This window comes from Cricetulus griseus, assembly GCF_003668045.3.
Source record: "Cricetulus griseus strain 17A/GY chromosome 1 unlocalized genomic scaffold, alternate assembly CriGri-PICRH-1.0 chr1_1, whole genome shotgun sequence".
Classification (NCBI taxonomy): domain Eukaryota; kingdom Metazoa; phylum Chordata; class Mammalia; order Rodentia; family Cricetidae; genus Cricetulus; species Cricetulus griseus.
Window position 1 is genome coordinate 174,227,726 of NW_023276807.1, and position 18,349 is coordinate 174,246,074.

General features: G+C 41.9%; 1 protein-coding gene across 1 annotated transcript in view; it reads right to left on the minus strand.

Moving 5' to 3' along the window:
- Positions 1-14,470, minus strand: part of Rarb (retinoic acid receptor beta) — a 349,488-nt gene extending 335,018 nt beyond the window's left edge. The window contains exon 1 of the mRNA XM_035452138.1: positions 14,293-14,470. Coding sequence (XP_035308029.1) covers positions 14,293-14,470 — 178 coding nt within the window. The remainder of the gene's footprint in view (positions 1-14,292) is intronic.
- Positions 14,471-18,349: the final 3,879 nt, after the last annotated feature.

Consider the following 18,349-nt stretch of genomic DNA (forward strand, 5'->3'; position numbering starts at 1 on the left):
TATGCTGAGCAGCATGGTCTTTTCATTATATGGTTATCATTCAAGTGCCACTTGCTGGTGTGAAATGTCAAATTTAACTTTTTCCCTTTAGGTGTCTTATTTTTGGATTGGTTGACTTCATAGTCATTAAGCAGTTAACATGAGCATAGCTTGGTAGTCACAGAAGCAAAGGCATAATGCCCGAGAAACATCCATCATTACAGATATTACCAAAGTCATTTAAACAATAAGAGAGATAATTGAGCTGTGAGTCTTGCAGTCCCCAAGTGGGAAAAGCATGGCCTCTGACCCAGTTCTCTGGCTCTGAACATAGACATATTAAATGCATGTGTCTTTCTTGGATACAGACTCTTTGTGACAAAAAGAAAGTTACAAAGAATGTTATGTTTACTTATGAAAGTGGGTCTTCTCTAGTAGACTAGTATAAGACCACACCCTGGGTAATTCTGTAATCTAAAAGAATTTGCTGTTAGACTTTATGCCCAATGTAGATTTAAAGGCTTATAAGAACATTCATATAGATTTAGAAACCTTTCCTTTTGGGAAGTAAGCTATGGGTGACTGTCCTGTGACGTGAAAAGGCTTGGTTGGAAGTGGCAAACTGTGAAATAGAGCACAGGGAAGAATGTGGGTGGATATTTCGTGAGTTTCTGTGGTTGTGGCAGTATCAAAAGTAGTTCATGTTATCAGTTGAGAAAACTCTTACCTTGTCTTTTAGGACTCCACCATCTAACTAGGTTTACAGGGGAGGGGAAGTGTGGAAAGTGGGAAGATGGTATTCAAGTTCATGGACTGTACCCAGAGAGGCCAGCCCCCTTCTTGCTCATCTTCAAGCTTCTTATGATTCACATAAATACACTATTGGTTCAACACAGCCGCCCTTTCCAAATGAACACTCAGAACTAGACTGGAAGGTCCTAGATGCAGCAAGATCTGGGATTCCCTGCTGCCAATGTGGTCACTGGGAAGATAACCACTGTCCTTGTCTTTCAAACAAACTCACACTCTTTATTTTAGACTGAGAATTTACATGTGTCTTGAGCATTTGGGAAAAAATCTCATCACTAAATTAACAAATGGTCAGTTCTGCTGCACACTTTACTGCCTTTAAAAAATGATTTCAGGGGTGCACTGAAGAAAATACCTATACTATCTATACTTCAGACTTTATTAATATTAAGCTTGATTTATATTACTGTACAAAAGGCACACCAGAGAGGGTAAGATTAAACAGGGAAAGGTTCAGTGAGGCTCTCAATTCAGGGGATTAAACTAGGGCTTCATACATGCTATTCCTGAGCTATATTCCCAGATGCTAGGCTCAGAAGTTTCAAGTAAGTTTAAGGATATGGAATGATTAGGTAGAGAAGGAGGGGGGAGAAAGAATAAAAAGAAGAAAAGGAAGAGAACAAGGAGGAGAAGAAAGAGAAGGAGGAGGGTGATAACAGAAGTGAAACAGGTTTTCCAAATGCAGAGAAGTAACAGGTATAGACGTACAAGGCAGGATGTACAAGTATATAGAATCAATTACACAACAAAATTGTATCTAAGAATGAAGGGCAAAGGATAAGGTCAAGAGCTAGACAAAAGCATTATTAAATTTGTCTGTTTCAGGGAAGAGAGGTTACTACTGAGAATTCCAAACATGAGGATGCTAGACAAAGTCAAGTATACAGTTAGCTTACAAATCCTGGTACAGGACTGTCAGGGATGCCTGATTGAATGATATTCAAAAAAACCAAAACTGAATAATATTATAGTGGTGAGATCAGTGCTCCAATAATCCCCGAGACTCAGACGGGAATGTGAATTTGGAATGTGCAAGATGCTACTGGGGATTTTCAGTACCGTATGGAATCCATGAGAACCTATTCGAACTTCTGGAGGGAGGCTTTAAAATCAAGAGTAATGTAAATATTTTATAGAACATTGGTGGGGCCAAGAAGGGTGATTTAAGTTTCTGTCCAATGGTAAGACAAAAAGAATGTGAGCAGGAAAGAGAGAAAGTCTTATTAAAGCAGGCAATGAGACATGACCACAGCCTTGAGCCTGCCTAATCAAGAGACATTAGCTCTACAGCTAAGGGGAAAAGACCACATTCCCTAAAGACTGCTCACCAGCTAAAGAGGACACAGGAAATATCACTAACATGATGAAACTGCGAGAAACCAAATGGATATATTTCAGTAGGAAATGATAAAGAACAAGCAGCTTTTCCTTTCTCAGTGGCAGAAGTTACAATTCTCAGACTTTCTTCTGAGAGCTGCCATCTCAAAATACAGAGAGCAGCTTCTATGGATAGCCTGCCTCACCTCTCAGTAGCTCTAGAAGTGGCCAGAGGTCTTGAGTGTTCTTTGACCATGACAACATAGCTCTAGTCTGCACAGTGTCACTACTAGATCTGTGTCAAACTTGTCCTGCATGCAGACACAGCCATCGGCACCCATTCCAGTAAGCATGTCCCACTTTGATCATCTGCTTAGATTCTATTTCCATATAAGGCATGTTCAAAGGAACTGGAGGTTAGGACAGCCACATCTTCCTGAGAAACACAATTTAATCCATGGTAATCTTTTTGTTGCTGTTGTTGTTGTTGTTGTTATTTTTCCAGACAGGGTTTCTCTATGTATCTTTGGAGCTTGTCCTGTTGTCCTGGAACTTACTCTGTAGATCTGACTGGCCTCGAATGCAGAGATCTGCCTGCCTCTGCCTCCCGGGTGCTAGAATCAAAGGCATGCACCAGCACTCTCTGGCTTAATCTGTGATAATCTTAGCATTCTTTTGAGGTTTCTCACTGGAGGTAGAATCCAACATGACACTCACAGGTGAGAACCAACTACTCTGATAGACATAGAAAACTCCAACAGAGATAACAAGTACCTGGTGTAAATTCCTGTTAATATATGTGCTAAACCAGCATGGGGCAATGACTGCCCCTTCTCAGTGGTCACTGGCTACACATTGAAACTTGGAAGAAGAGCTGAATGACTCCTTGTAACGAGCACTGTGTCTAAAATAGTAACTTAGAACACTTTCTCTTTGGGTGTGAGTGCTTACCCTTACAGACCTCACTGCTTGCTTCCTGCTTGCTGGAGCCACTGGCTTTGATGCTAGGAGGTTTATCATGTCCATTCCACTTACCACCTGCTTCCTCTTCCTTCCAAAGCTATAGTGTCTGCTTCCCAGGTACATTGACACTATTATTTTTCAGTGATTCAGACATGTATTCATTCATTCCATCTTTCCTCAAGATTTTCACTTAGTTTTTCTTTTTCTAACATGGTAAATACTACTGTTTCAAAATAAAAGTGACAGGTAACATACACTATGCTAATATTCCAAACTAAAAACAGTATAGCCAACAACACCTACATGTATGATTTCAAAGAAGTCAATATAATGTCCTGACTGCAACAAAAGTGGATGAAAAGAGAGTAACTAACTTGGTTAGTTCAATGTCAAGGATCAGTACCCTAGTTAGGATTACTATTGCTAAAATTAAATCCAAAAGAAAGTTGGGGAAGGATGGGTCTATTTGGCTTACACTTCTACATCTTAGTGGAAGGAAGTCAGGACAGAAATCTGGAGGCAGGATCTGATGCAGAGGACAAAGAGGGGTGCTGCTTACTGGCTTGCTCCACATGTCTTGCTCACACTGTTTCCCTATAGAAGCTAGAACCACCAGTCTTGGGATAGTACCACCCACAATGGGCTGGACACTCCCATATCAATCACTAATTAAGAAAATTCCCTATAGGCTTTTCTACAGTTGAGCTTATGGAGACATTTTCTCAGTTGAGGTTTCATTAATTCCAGCACCCTAGGGCACTATGTAGCTTTGGCTGCATAGTGAGACTTTTTCTACAAAAACAATACAAATATAAGTAAATATGTTTGTATTATCCACATCAAACATGGAGCTATGAAGACAAGCCTGGCCTTGATTAGAGCAAGAGTGTGAGATGAAAACATTTCCAACTCTGATGACTGGACAACCTCAGGAAGCTTGGCTGCCTGAGTCTGCTTTCTTCTACTTTCCTGTGGATGGACGGGGGTGTGATATGTAGTACACCAAATAAATAAATATTTAGTATGAACTATCCTGTCCAAATTTAAATAAAAGAGCAGCAAGAGAGCTGGTGGGAGTATCCTGCTGGGTTTGGGTAGCTTCATGTCCTTGGAGGTCACCACTGGAGCCCAAATTCAGGCAGAATTAGACTCATTTCCTCTCCCTTTATCTTCATTTACCTGCTGTTTTGCCCTCTCTTTGCATTTTATTTTTTAAATTTTGTTTTTTAATTAGCACATAATATTTGCACTTTTTATGATTTACATCATGATGTTTTGACTTGTGTATATATTGTGCAATGATCAACCCATGGAGGGAATCAGCACAGTCACATCACATTAAACTTTTGTTATTGTTACTGTTATTGTTGTCAAATGGTGATACATTCCAAATCCTCTCTCTACCTATTTTGAGCTATTGCATGCACTACTGATAGTTATCTCTATCCTGCTGTGCCACAGCACATAATGCATTATGAAGAATCATCCCAGTGTTTAATAGAATCAATGCAGAGAAAGAGCCAAAGAGAGCCCATGGCTATCTCAATTCAGGAGTAGATCGTAAGTGGAGTTTCTACGAGATGTCCAAGGCATCCTAGATCGGTACCTGTTCTCATCCTCTTCCACCTCCAAGGGCCACCTGAATATGGTCCACCTAAAATCCCCAGTTGCCAAAGATAGAAGAACTGACAGAGGCAGAATATTTGCATACAATGGATGTCTCAAAACTCAGCCACTTTGGAGTCGTGTGTTAATCTAACCTTTCACAGGCCCTGTTTTCTTGGGTCAAAGTGTTGTTTTTAAATGCCTATCTAATACAACTGAAAAATGTAATCAGAATGTCTTCATGTAAAATAATTGTAACATGAACTCCCAAACATCTCCCTCTCATCCTCATCCCTGCTGTTTATTTGTGTCTGTTCTTTCCAACATGCCTCCCCAGGAAAAACCACTGGTTGGGACACCTGAGATCTACCCTTGTTTACATCATTACCATTCCATTAGAGCCTTCAGCTTGCCCCTGCAGGGTCCTGGAAGCCCCATTCCCATCACTCTCTCTCCAAATCGAACCCACTTAAAGAGTCTCTGAACAAAGAAAAGGCACAAAATCCACACCTTTGAATTCTTGGTGACTTTCAACTTTCTCCCCTGATGCTGCCAGCCGCGTAAGTCCCCACCTAAGTGCTCAGCTTTCAACCATACTTGGACACAAACCCAGCTTGTAGTGGGTATGTCATCACCTCTTGCCTACAATCTATAAAATTTGCCTGCCTTAGTTCAAATATACAACTTTTCTGGCCGTGATCTTTGGGACAAGTGAAACCACCCAAGAGTTGCTAGGCTCAATATACTTTTCAATTCTGTATGATCTGGCTTACTGTATCAGTGAGGGGGGGCATGGAGCAGAAAACCTGCTAATCACCCTGAAGATGATTACTTCTACTTATGAAACTGCATCTACAGCTGGGCTGTCCTTGAAGCAATATAGTTAATTTGATTGGAGTGGACCACATGGCATCCGTTGCTGCTTGACAAAGTTCCAGCATTTCTACTTTTCGGATCACAATTCTCCAGCATGATTTTATTTTAATTTTTTAAAAAATTCTCACTATGTGTTATGGGAGTGCCTTATGCCTTTTCCTCTGGGAAATTTTGTTCAGGCTTTGAAGAATGGAGATATATTAAATGGCAGCCTCTTTAAACTAAATAATTCTTTGGAAAAAATCCTGCCACTATGGAACCATATAGTATGATAACTCCACCTAGTGTGATAACTCCACCTACTCCCATACAAGTTAACCCTAAGCTGCTAGAAAATTTATATAAATAACATATGCTTGATCAATGAGGTATATTTGATAATCAAGATTTCTAAATGACTAAGATCTACTCAGGTTCACAGTAATATTTGTCTAGCTTCATCTTTACTCACTTTTAAGATTTAGCCCTTTGGATAAACCAAGCCACATAAAAATACAATATTCTGTCATGGAATAGCTGATTCCTCAAGAAGGTCCTTTCCCAAGGTCATGCATTTAGACAAGTCCCATTTCCTTAGTGGCTTGAATAAAGTTCCTGCTTGCTAAAAAGGCAAGAGAAACTTGTGGCCCTTCCATGAGCGTATGACTGGTGCCTATTAACTCTGTCAAGATCAATGCTTCTTCAGTCCGTGATCTCAGTCAACACCCCAGCTCACATGCCTCCTTTCTACCATTTAATCCTTTGTGTAAGTACTGAGGTAAAAGGTGTATTCTTCTTCAATGCAATCACTGGCAACCACCCCAATTTACCCTCAGATCATGCTCTGCCCTCTCCCCTCCCCACTCCTGCTGCTGTTAACTCCAGGCATCTTCTTTGGGACATGAACCCCAGCAAAGCAGGTGAAATAGAAAAATAATCCTTTGGTTTCTAATTCATTAAAAAATCTTGGTGTCTATTTCCCAGAAGAATTCTTGACATTTTTGGGGTAAAGTTCAAGCTGTAACAGGAGTCCAGCTCCTCACCAGAACAATGTTAAGGACCGCATGCCAATCCTACCCAGGATCTGGGAAATAAACACCAAGATGATTTTAGTTTGAGGGCAGAGACACTGCAGTATTGAATACCTGTTTACTTGTAAGGAACAAAATATTACAGAATGCACACACTGCTCCAGTCCACAGGAAGTCAATGGTTCCCTCAAGTCAAGGAGTACAGTGTGTTCTCCCAAATATGGAGGTAAAGCTTTTGACTGCCCCAGTTAGCAACTGAACCAAATGAAATGGGCAAAACGGTTACCACTGGCCTACAAGTTCCTCACAAGTTTCTTTTACCTTGTTTTTATTAGGTTTAACACTGTGAAGGCCACATGGATGTGGGCCACGATGTAAGTGTAGTGATATGTCACTCCCCAGACACCTGACTTGATTCCTTTTGTGTGTGTCTACTGTGCAAATTCAGGGGAAATGTGACTCAGCAGAAAGAAAATAAGACTAGGACAAAGGGCACCAGACTGCTGAATCAACAAGCGAGTTTAAGTCTATCTGTGTCCATGTATTTCAGACAGGATCAGAAACTCTGGGACAAGTACCAGTGGACACTGGTGAAAAACTTGCAGTCTAACTCAACCGTACACTGTTTTCAGACAAGCTAGGTGGCAAGGCTCCTCTTCATCTAAGCCGCCCTTTGTGTCTTGTCATGGGTAATTTTAAGAAGTGCCTATCTTCCTGGAGGGCTGGGGACAGCACTTTCCAATCAAGAAAGAAGGTGAAAGAACTCTCATTAGAAGGAACTAAAACATACATTTTCAAAGATACTCAGAGTGATCCAAAGAATTCTACCAGGGAACTCCTGCAGCTGATAAACACCTTCAGCAAAGGGACAGGATATAAGATTAACTCAAAAAAAAAAAAAAGTAGCCCTACTATATATAAACAATAAAAGGGCTGAGAAAGAAATCATAGAAACATCACCCTTTACAATAGCCACAAACAACATAAAATATCTTGGGGTAACACTAACCAAACATGTGAAAGACCTGTATGTAGGGGAAATGTTAGCCACACCCTCTTAGGGGCTGGCACAGGTGACCAGACCACACACATTATGGCATAGTCAGTGACATAGCAAGACCTTAAATATGAGGGTCCCACGCAGGCAGCACTCTCTCTGTTCCATGGTTTGCCTGGTTTAGGGGACTGACTGGTTGTGTGAGTACTTTCCTATTAAAACATCTGTTCATCTGACTTCTTTGAGGTATGCATTATGTGCGCCCCACTTTACCTGGATGACAAGAATTTTGAATCATTAAAGAAAGAAATTAAAGAAGATACCAGAAAATAGAAAGATCTCCCATGCTCTCGGATAGGTGGGATCAACATAGTAAAAATGGCAATCTTACCAAAAGCAATCTACAGATTCAATGCAATCCCTGTCAAAATTCCAGGACAATTCTTCACAGACACTGAAAGGACAATACTCAACTTTATATGGAAAAACAAAAGACCCGTGATAGCCAAAACAACCCTGTACAATTAAAGAACTTCAGGAGGCATCACCATCCCTGACTCTATTATAGCTCTATTATAGAACTATAGTAATGAAAACAGCTTAGTATTGGTACAAAAACAGATAGGTAGACCAATGGAATTGAAGATCCTGATATTAACCCACATGCCTATGAACACCTGATCTTTAACAAAGAAGCTAAAACTATACAATGGAAAAAAGAAAGCATCTTCAACAAATGGTGCTGGCATAACTGGATGCAGACTTGTAGAAGATTGCAGATAGATTCATATGTATTGCCATGCATAAAACTTAAGTCCAAATGGATCAAAGACCTCAACATAAATCCAGCCACACTGAACCTCTTAGCAGAGAAAGTGGGAGGTACCCTTGAACGAATTGGCACAGGAGACCACTTCCTGAAAGTAACACCAGTAGCACAGACATTGAGATTGACAATTAATAAATGGGACTGAAACTGAGAAGCTTCTGTAAGGCAAAGGACACAGTCAACAAGACAAAACGCCAGCCCACAGAATGGGAAAAGATATTCACCAACCCCACATCAGACAGAGAGCTGATCTCCAAAATATACAATGAACTTAAGAAGCTAGCCACCAAAATATCAAATAATTCAATTAAAAAGTGGGGTACAGAACTAAACAGAGAATTCTCAATAGAGGAATCTAAAATGGCTGAAAGGCACTTAAACTGTTCAACATCCTTAGCCATCAGGGAAATGTAAATCAAAACAAATCTGAGATATCATCTTACACCTGTCAGAATGGCTAAAATCAAAAACACCAACAAGCCAGTTTATGCTGTAGACGATGTGGAGAAAGGGGAATGATTCTCTATTGCTGGTGGGAGTGCACACTTGTACAGCCACTTTGAAAATCAGTATGGCAGTTTCTCAGGAAAATTGGAACCATTCTACCTCAAGATGAAGCAATTCCACTCTTAGGCATATACCCAAAGGATGCACATTCATACAACAAGGAGTCTGTTCAACTATGTTCATAGCAGCATTGTGTGCAATAGCCAGAACTCGGAAGCAACCTAGATGCCCCTCAACTGAAGAATTGATACAGAAAATGTGGTACATTTACACAGTGGAGTACTACTCAGTGGGGAAAAAACAATGGAATCTTGAAATTCACAGGCAAGTGGATGGAACTAGAAGCATCCTGAGTGAGGTAACTCAGTCACAGAAAGACAACATGATATGTACTCACCCATATATGGATATTAGACATAGAGAAAAGGATTACCAGCCTGCAATCCACACCTCCAGAGAAGCTAATAAACAAGGAGGGCCATAAAAGAGACATACATGGTTCCCCAGTGAAGCAGAAAGGGACAAGATCTCCTGAGCAAATTTAGAGCATGAAAGGAGGGGGTATGGAGGTAGGAGAAAGAGGAGGGAAGAAGAGAAAGGGGGGAGGAGAACATAAGGGAACAGGAAAATTGAGGAGAGGAATAGAGGAGAGCAAGAAAAGAGACACATCAATAGAGGGAGCCACTATAGGTTTAAAGAGAAATCTGGTACTAGGAAATTGTACAGAGATCCACAAGAATGACCCCAACTAGGAACCTAAGCAATAGTGGAGAGGCTACCTTAAATGTCATTCCCCTATAATGAGAATGACAACTACCTTAAATGCCACAGAAACAGCTGAACTGAGCAAGTGGGAACTCATGGACCTCAGTCTGACAGCTGGGAAGTCAACATAGGACCCAACCAGGTCCCCTGAACGTGGGTGTCTGCTAGGAGTACTGGGCAGTCTATGGGGCCTCTGGCAGTGAAACCAGGATGCATCCCTAGTGCAAGAACGGACATTGGGAGCCCATTTCCCATGAAGGTATACTCTCTTAGCCTAGATACACTGGGGAAGGCCTAGGCCCTGCCCCAAATGACTTGACAGATTTTGACGATCCCTTATAGAAGGCCTCACCCTCCTTGGGGAGTGGATGGGCTGTGGGATGGGTGGTTGGTGGGGGGCATAGGAGGATGGGAAGGAGAGGGAGCTGGGATTGGTATGGTAAATAAGATTGTTTCTAATTTAAATAAAATTTATTTAAAAACCTCCAAAAGAGAAATACATCTTGCTACTATTGAAAAAAAGAAAGAAACAAAGAAGCAATGAAAAAAAGGAAGATACTCAGCCAAAATGCTTAGCAACATTTTCCAGCTTGAACACCATATAAAAGAGCACACATAGGCACAATAAAACAGAACAAGCAGACATGAAGGGACAGAAAGCAAGACAGACAGCTGTCCAACTTTCACAGCAAGCTTAGAATCCAGCTTGTGAGTATTGCCTGGCAGCCCACAATTCTCCTCCCATTGGAAGGCTACCTCCTCCCCAAGCTTTGGTACTTTCACAAGGGGTTTCCTCCAACTCTCCTGTTAACTGATTCCCTAATCTTCTGTGGAACTAAAGAGGTTTCAGAATCTCCTAACATCTATCATCTCCAAGGGACCCATGGCACAGCATGGAAAGAGATGCCTGTGTGTAGCAGAGGACCATCCAACGGTTAGGCTGGCCTCACCGCCTGACACACTGGGAAAGGCATGTACTTTGTTGCTCCAAGATCTGGAATTTGACTCCAGCTCTAACTAGCAGTTAAACTCTGGACTCTCCTCCCTAAGCTTCATGGTGTTTGTCTGTAAAACCGCACTTCTACTTATGATCTGACAGCCAAGCCAGTACGCTATTAAAAATACTGGGACTGACACAGATTGGCCCCTGAGGTGCTGAATGCATGGTGATTTTCCTCTTTATGTGTGTGTGCGCTCCCTTTATCGTCTTCCCTGTATTCTGAATTTAAAATGGCTCCATGCTCTAAGAATTGTCAGAATGCAACACAACAACATGTACACACACAATGGCAAGGACATTGCTAAAAATCAAGGTCTTACTATGTACATCAAGCTGGACTTGATTTCTCAATCCTTCTGCCTCAAGCCTCCCAAGTACTGTGATGAGCATGTACCAGCAACCTGAGAACACTGAGGTGCAACAACAAGGACAGCTCAGCACAGTCTGACATTCAGCATAGCTCAGGCTCTGGAGTAGGAGGCTTGAGGCATGTGTGAGTGTGATAGGAAGCAGGACGCCAGGGCCTGCTACTGAATGAAGATGTTCTTACTCGCTTTTGGAATGGAAGATTCTGGAGTCTCCACAATCCCACACTGCTGACAAGAGTCTCATTTCTGGGGCAGGGGAATGTATTCTTTCTGGCTGAGCAGCAGACACAGATGTAAACAGCGTGTCAGGGACAATTCGTCAGCAAGTCCCATCATTCAGTGCCAGCAACCATGCAGCAGCCGCCTGCCGTTCACTCCATTCTGCTGTATGTTTGCTGTTCTGACACCCAATATGTGGATTGCTACACACTGAGAATTCAAGGCACTTGGATATCTCTTTAATTAATTTTAGGACATAATCAAAAGTTAATACTTATTTTTTAGCCAGAGGAAAGTTAGCAGGTACCTCTTATGATCTGACTCTTCTTTTAGGATTTAAGTCACATATTTTTATAATACCTTCCCCTCTCTCCTTTCTTCCCCCCCCACCCCTACCTCTCTGTGAGACACTATGTAGCGCCTGAGACTCACTATTTATACCAGGCTACTAGCCTCAAACTCACAGAGATCACAATATCCCTGCCTCCCAAGTGCTTGGAAAGAATTCTCTCCACATGCAGGCAATCACTCATACACACAAAAATGTCTTAATGAACTTCACCTTGGCAACTTTCACTTGATTTGACTGTAGTTAAGAAAAAAGAGGAGAAAAAAACACAAAAAGAAACAGGGCACTGCTAGGGGCAAGAGGGAAGCCAGATTTGAAGATTCCAGCCTGAACCTCCTTTACCTGCCCTTACTCCAGCTACTTTTCAAGGCTCAATCATTCAGTACCTTCCTGAAGGCCTCTGAAAACAAAACAATACAAATCAAAGCAAAGAAATCTCCTGCCAGTTATTAAGCCTTTTTTCCCCCTTGAACTTCAAAGGATTATCTTGCAAAGATTGAATCCTATGCAACTGCCAGCACCTCTTCAAGCTTGTTCTAGAAAACCCAGTTCCAATGTGCCTCCAGCAAAGAGCAACAGCATCTTGTGTGTGTTATTAGTGTGGGAGGTGAAAGGAGCCTCAGATATGGCATGTCTCAGCTCATACAGAGACAGAGATGGAGCCACCAACAGACTGAGGGGACTTAGAAAAGTGAACAGCATAGGCAAAGGCCCAGGATAGATATGGGATGGCCTGACTCATATTTCCAGGTCACGTCTCCCCAACAGAGTCGGTATACCTTTTGCATAAGGAGAACAATATTAGGTGATTTGTGGGCTACAAAGTCTTAGTAAGCACCAAACCTACTCTAGGCAATATGTGAACATGACCTTTTTTCATGTCAATACATTTTTATTTATAAAAACAGGAGGTAAGCAGGATTTGACCATAGCCAAACCCACTCTCTAGAACACTCCAGCCCAGAAATATCAGGGGAAATGGAGAGGAATATGATGCAGAACTTGCATACCTATCCAGTGATGCACATCAGTGGACAATACCACTTGCTCTCCTCCATGTAACATATATACACTAAACTTTTCCCAAAACCAGAACCGAAAGTAGCCTGAAGTGGCTGCAATTTGTTGTCCATCAATTTGGGGGCCCATGAGAGTCTAATCTGTTTCTCTGTCACAACAATGAAATTTACTTTCAATGTGAGAACGGAAACCTCCTAGGATGTGCTGTGTGTCCGGCTAAAAGATGTTTGTTAAGTATTCCAAAGACTTTCATGGTCCTGTGCTGAGGCCAGAAACCTAAACTATGGGGGAATGTGTAACGATAACTTTTTCTGCCAGCTGCCTGAGTTCTGCTGCCATGTTAGGGCCCCCAGAAAACACACAGATTTATATTAGTTACAATGCTGCTGGCCAATGACTAGGATTTCTTATTTGCTAGCTCTCTCTTAAGTATCAACCATAACCATTAATCTATATATTTTATAAAGACTTATCTTATCGAGGATGCCAGAGGCATGAGTCCTCTCTTCTTCAGCATCACACGGCAACTCCCCTCTTTACTACATTTCCCAGCATCCTCCTCAACTCCTAGCCCCACCTATTTTGCTTCCCTATTGGCCAACACTGCTTTATTTGTCAACCAATAAGACAACCATATACACAGAAGGACTTCCCCATCAGGAACGAATTACAATTGGGTCATTCCAAGATGGAAACAAGTCAGAATATAGCAGGCATGATCCTTCTGTGGTGGTGATCCATATCCTTGTCACCAAATCCCAACTGCTGAAGGACTCCTTAGGTAGAACAAGCTCCCCCTACCATGTGTGAAGTAGATAGGAGGGAAAGTTGAGCACCGTGAACACAATACAAAACAAAGTTAGGGCAGTTCTTCAAATGATAAACTTTTTACAGCTAAACCAGTATTTGGAAGGATTTGCTCAAGAGCAGCAAGACATAAAGCATCAAGAGGGAAGGCTACATTGAGCTCTACCTGATTATTAGCAGGAAGAATGAGCAGAAACACCACTAATGTCTGTCATCAGAGGAGCCAACACACCTTCAACAGATAACAACAGACTTCCCCAAATTTAGAGAAGCTCATTGGTGTCGTAGCTCTGACTTCAGACAAACTGTTTAAAACCATGTAACATGAATACTTTCTACAGAAGAATTCTGTAAAATCTCTTTCCTTTCTCATAGCACTTTTTATGCCCAGTTAAGAAATGATCTTGGGTTAGAAGCAACTCAGCATAGAACCCAAAATTGTCAGGGACACAGAAAACCATCTGACATGAGTGGACAGCATGGGTCTGGGAACTAAGGACTCAGGTAGCATCGGTAACACAATACCCAAGAGAAAAACCACACAAGATAGACTCCAGCATCAGGAGAACCAGGGGCAGTTTCATTGCTCACTTCAAAGTGCATGTTCTGGTAGTCAGTGTCGGCTGGGATCTCAGCCTCATCTGAGACCAGCTTTATGCACTTTATAAAACAGAGCAAGTGGCTTCGCAGCTGCACGCACCAAATCCTAAAGTTCACCTTTCAGGGCAAATCACATTTCACCATCACTGCACTTACTACTTCCCACACAGTTTCAGGTAGAATTCTAGACTGAGAGAAACCTACAAAACCCAAGTGAGCCTGTCTGCAATACTGTTTCCATTAAACCAGGGCAAAGGCCCTCAGTACTTACTGGCTGGTGAGGGAGTGCTGCATCCACTTGGAGGTGGGTGGCCATGGAGACCGTGGAGTGGAGGCAGGGAGAGTCCGCCAATGACAGGTGGGAACAGTAATGGGTAGGGTGCAGCTGGGTAGTGAGTCATGTGTCCACGCACTGCCGGGACTGGGCATGCGTGGCTGCTGGTGCTCATGCTTCAAGCTTCAGTGAAGGACAGGTGCTCCAGGGCAGGCACACATCACTACAGGTCCGACCACACAGGAGGGGGCAGATGTGGGCAAAGTGAGGCTGAACAAGGCCCTGGCCAAAGCACGAGGGTTCACCTGCGGGTCTGGCTTCCTCCCAGCAGGCTCTCTTGGTCTCCCATTTTGTTTTGTGGATGACAGGAAGGATGCTGATGCTGGTCAGATGCTCAGCTTAGGGTTCAGATGCACCGAGCCCCTTCAGATCCCAGGCTGTTAATCCTGTAAGAAAACAAGCAAATAAGTCAAGGCATCACAAATCGAAGGTATTCATCACTTTATCAAGTTATTGTGTAAAAATATACTAATAATTCAGAACTCCAAATTCCTTCTTGGCTCCATACATTTGTTATTCTGTGGTATCATTTTTTTTTTTTTCAAATTGAAGCACTATAGTATAGGCTAAAACACCTACAGATAATTTTATCATAATTGATCCTCCTCTATTAAATTACAAATTCCACTCTGAACTCTATGCCCTGTAGTACAACTCTCCTTGTCTTATGGTACTTTATGGGCATGGGGGAGCATTTATTTTCCTGTCCCTGTGCTCAAAGTGTTTGTCTTGTTTGCATCTATGCTTTAGACTCTTAGAATAGGCATCCCATAAATATTTGCTGAATGAATAAAATCTTGTTCTTTAGAGAAATTGCTTGTGTAATGCAGTCTAGCCTATGTGCCACCAAGCTTGCACTGTGGCCACTTGGAATGGCACACCAACAAAAATATACAACTGAGGGAGAAAGCTCCATTTTAATGTGAAGAGAGCTAAGGAACCCAGTGGGACATTTTAGATCAGCTTCTTGTTGTTAATATACCTACAAGAAAAATACCAAGGTAAATAACACTAAGGATATTTTAAGAAGCCACAGGAAGTCCTATTAATCCATGTTTATCTAAATTACATATGAAGTAATGCCACCTGGGGGTGACAATGCTTCCCCAAGGGCCATAGACTATCTAGCAAAAACTCCAGCACCAGGCATGAGAAACCTTCTTTTGAGTTGTTAGTCAGGAGAGGTCAAGATATTAAAAAAAAATTACAGACAATTGCCACTGCCTTTGATTGTCACCCAGAATTTTAAGCTAAGTTCCAACTGCTGAAGACACCACACACTTCAAACACAAGATTTTGCGGACTTAAGCTTCAAGACAGAGGACCAGCTCTCACAGTACTAGAAAGGGCCATGCAAGCTGTCAAGAGAGAAAAGCAATCAATACTCTTACCCAGATGTGACATCTACAAACCACAATGATCAACATGACAAGATATTCTCCCAAGTGCACGAGCAGCATTTATAACTTGGGGGTAACCAACAGCTGTATAATGGGACTTAAGGCTCATTCGATGGGACAGAATTCATAAATGTAACTGTAAACACAGCCAGCTACCCAGGGGAGAACCTACTACTGCCATTTTCCTACATCCATATCATTTCTAACTACATTGAAAATATCTATCCTTATACCCACAGATAAGAGTAGCTGTCATTCCCCATCAGTGAAGCCTCTTTTTGCAGAAAACAGAGAGTATTACAGAAATCCATAACTGTTCAAAAATGCAGAGAACAACTGGCCATACTGTACCTAACCCTAACTAACACACCTGCAACAACCCTTCCATCTAAGGTTCAGGGAACCTTCAATGTGTGTCGGGGGGAGGCACACAGACTGGGAGGACAAGAGGACTAGAAAGCCTGTTGTGAGATTACAGAACAGGGAAGCTAGAAAGGCGAAATCTCAACACTATGATTGCCCAAACAAGACCTGCAAAGTGAAAATACCAGTTATCATGACAATAGGGATTAGGGAAATCTCACAAAGCTCTACCCCTTGCTGAAGAGCTACAACAATTAATGATGGCTCAGAGCAAGAATTGGTCTTCTCCAGGAATGTGCTATCTAATTATCCAATACTAAATAGATGGTCAGCCTTAGAAACACATGTATACAATCAACACTGAATGGACTCAACAGGTTGTATTCCTAAATTCATATGCATGTATATAGAAAAAATCCATCATGCAACTATTTTAAAATATATGTATATACTATCTTCTATGTTTTATAAGTTGTATTCATCTATTAAGCATGTATTATTTAATATAAATTATCAATACATTAACTCATCTCTATTCATTCATCCTTTCTTTTCTCCATCTATGCATCTATTGATTCCTCCCTCACTCAATCTATCCATTTATTTATCCATCCATCATTCTATCCCTCCATTACTCCAACACTCATTACTCTTTACTTTCCCCCCTCCTTCAGTGTGAATGATGGACCACTGCCTGTCTGTCCACTCACTCATCCATCAGTCTAAACTAACTGTTATGTGTCAGGAATGAGTGTAGACAGTGGTGATGTGTAATATGGTTCCTGTACTCATGGAGGATTTACAACCTTGATGGAAGTTATGGAACCATCTACAAAGCATATGCTGTGAGTTCTCTATCTACGATTCCTTAAGAGTGAAGATGGGAGAAGCCTCACCTCAGTTCTTGATACTGACTGTATACTTCACATGGTTACCTTTGCCATGGTAACCACATCCAGCTGGAGCTTTCAAACTTTGAAGTCCACTGGTTGATAAGCTCTGAACTCAGACCCCTGGAGCTTCAAGGTAAAGTGATGAGTTGTGCAGAGAAGGAATGAATCTAGAGCCAGATGCCCAGGTTCAGTCATGACTCTGGACTTCTTGGAAATTATCTCACTTCTCAATACTGTGCTTTTTAAAAAGTGTGAAATATGGGTAATTATAGAATTTGCTTCAGAGGATCATTCAGAAGATGAAACGGGGTCCTGCTACAGAAGAACAATGTCTGATATACAGTAAACACTTGGTGAAGGCTCACTTCAAACAGGTGAAGGTTCACTTTAAACACACATGTTGTCTCATTAAGTAGTGTTCTTCTGAGAACAAGCTTGCTTGAAAAGACCATGAGTTTCAGGCAGTGGATGAAGCAGAATACATTATAGCAGTCTTGGGGAGAAAATATTATAACTCAAATTCGGGTCAGATAATTGAAGAGAAAGATGGGGTGTGGGCAAAGGGAAACAGTTTCTGGTGCTGCTTCTTGATCACTCAGGGTCCCTAAGATGTCCTAATACAACCTGTGTGTCTTCACCACATGCCAGGTGCCTGAGGCATAAGCCCATGGCTTTGAGTCTCTGTGAAATCTCACAGGGCTGCAGGACAGTCCCATTTTCTGGACAAGCTGCTGAGTCCACATGGCTTTACACATCTTCCCCCACAGCACACATCTGTGGCAGAGCCAGACTTAAAACTGGTTTGAGTAGTGCCTCCTCCTCTGCTCCCTCTGCCCCAGCAGAGCTTGCACACCTAATAAGTTGCCTGCCACACCAATTGCCACCCACAAAGGGAAGAATCCATGTATGGGTGTGACATTAGCTTCTGTCCTTTCTCAGACACCATCCACTGGAGCCTGCCTTCAATCCTTGGCCCACATGGTCCACATGGGAAGTCCAGGTTCCTTGGGTCTTAGTATTCCCTGCACTCTAAAAGGGAGGCAGTTTCCATTCGGTTTATGAACATTAACCCGAAAATAGTGCCTCACCCAAAATGTTACTGTCTCTTGATATCTCAAGCTGCACAAAAAGAGTGGGCTGCACATTACTTCAGCAGAGGTAAATGCTTTAGGTGTTTCCTTTTCTCAAAAGAATACTCCTTTCCACATATTTAATACTCTTATTTTGTAGTTTGTAGCAAATTAATTAGAAAATAAAACAATGCCACTTAGTATTTGCTGCATTTCCTGTCAATCTGATTTTGAAATCCCAGACAAAGCTCAGCATTGTTACAACGGT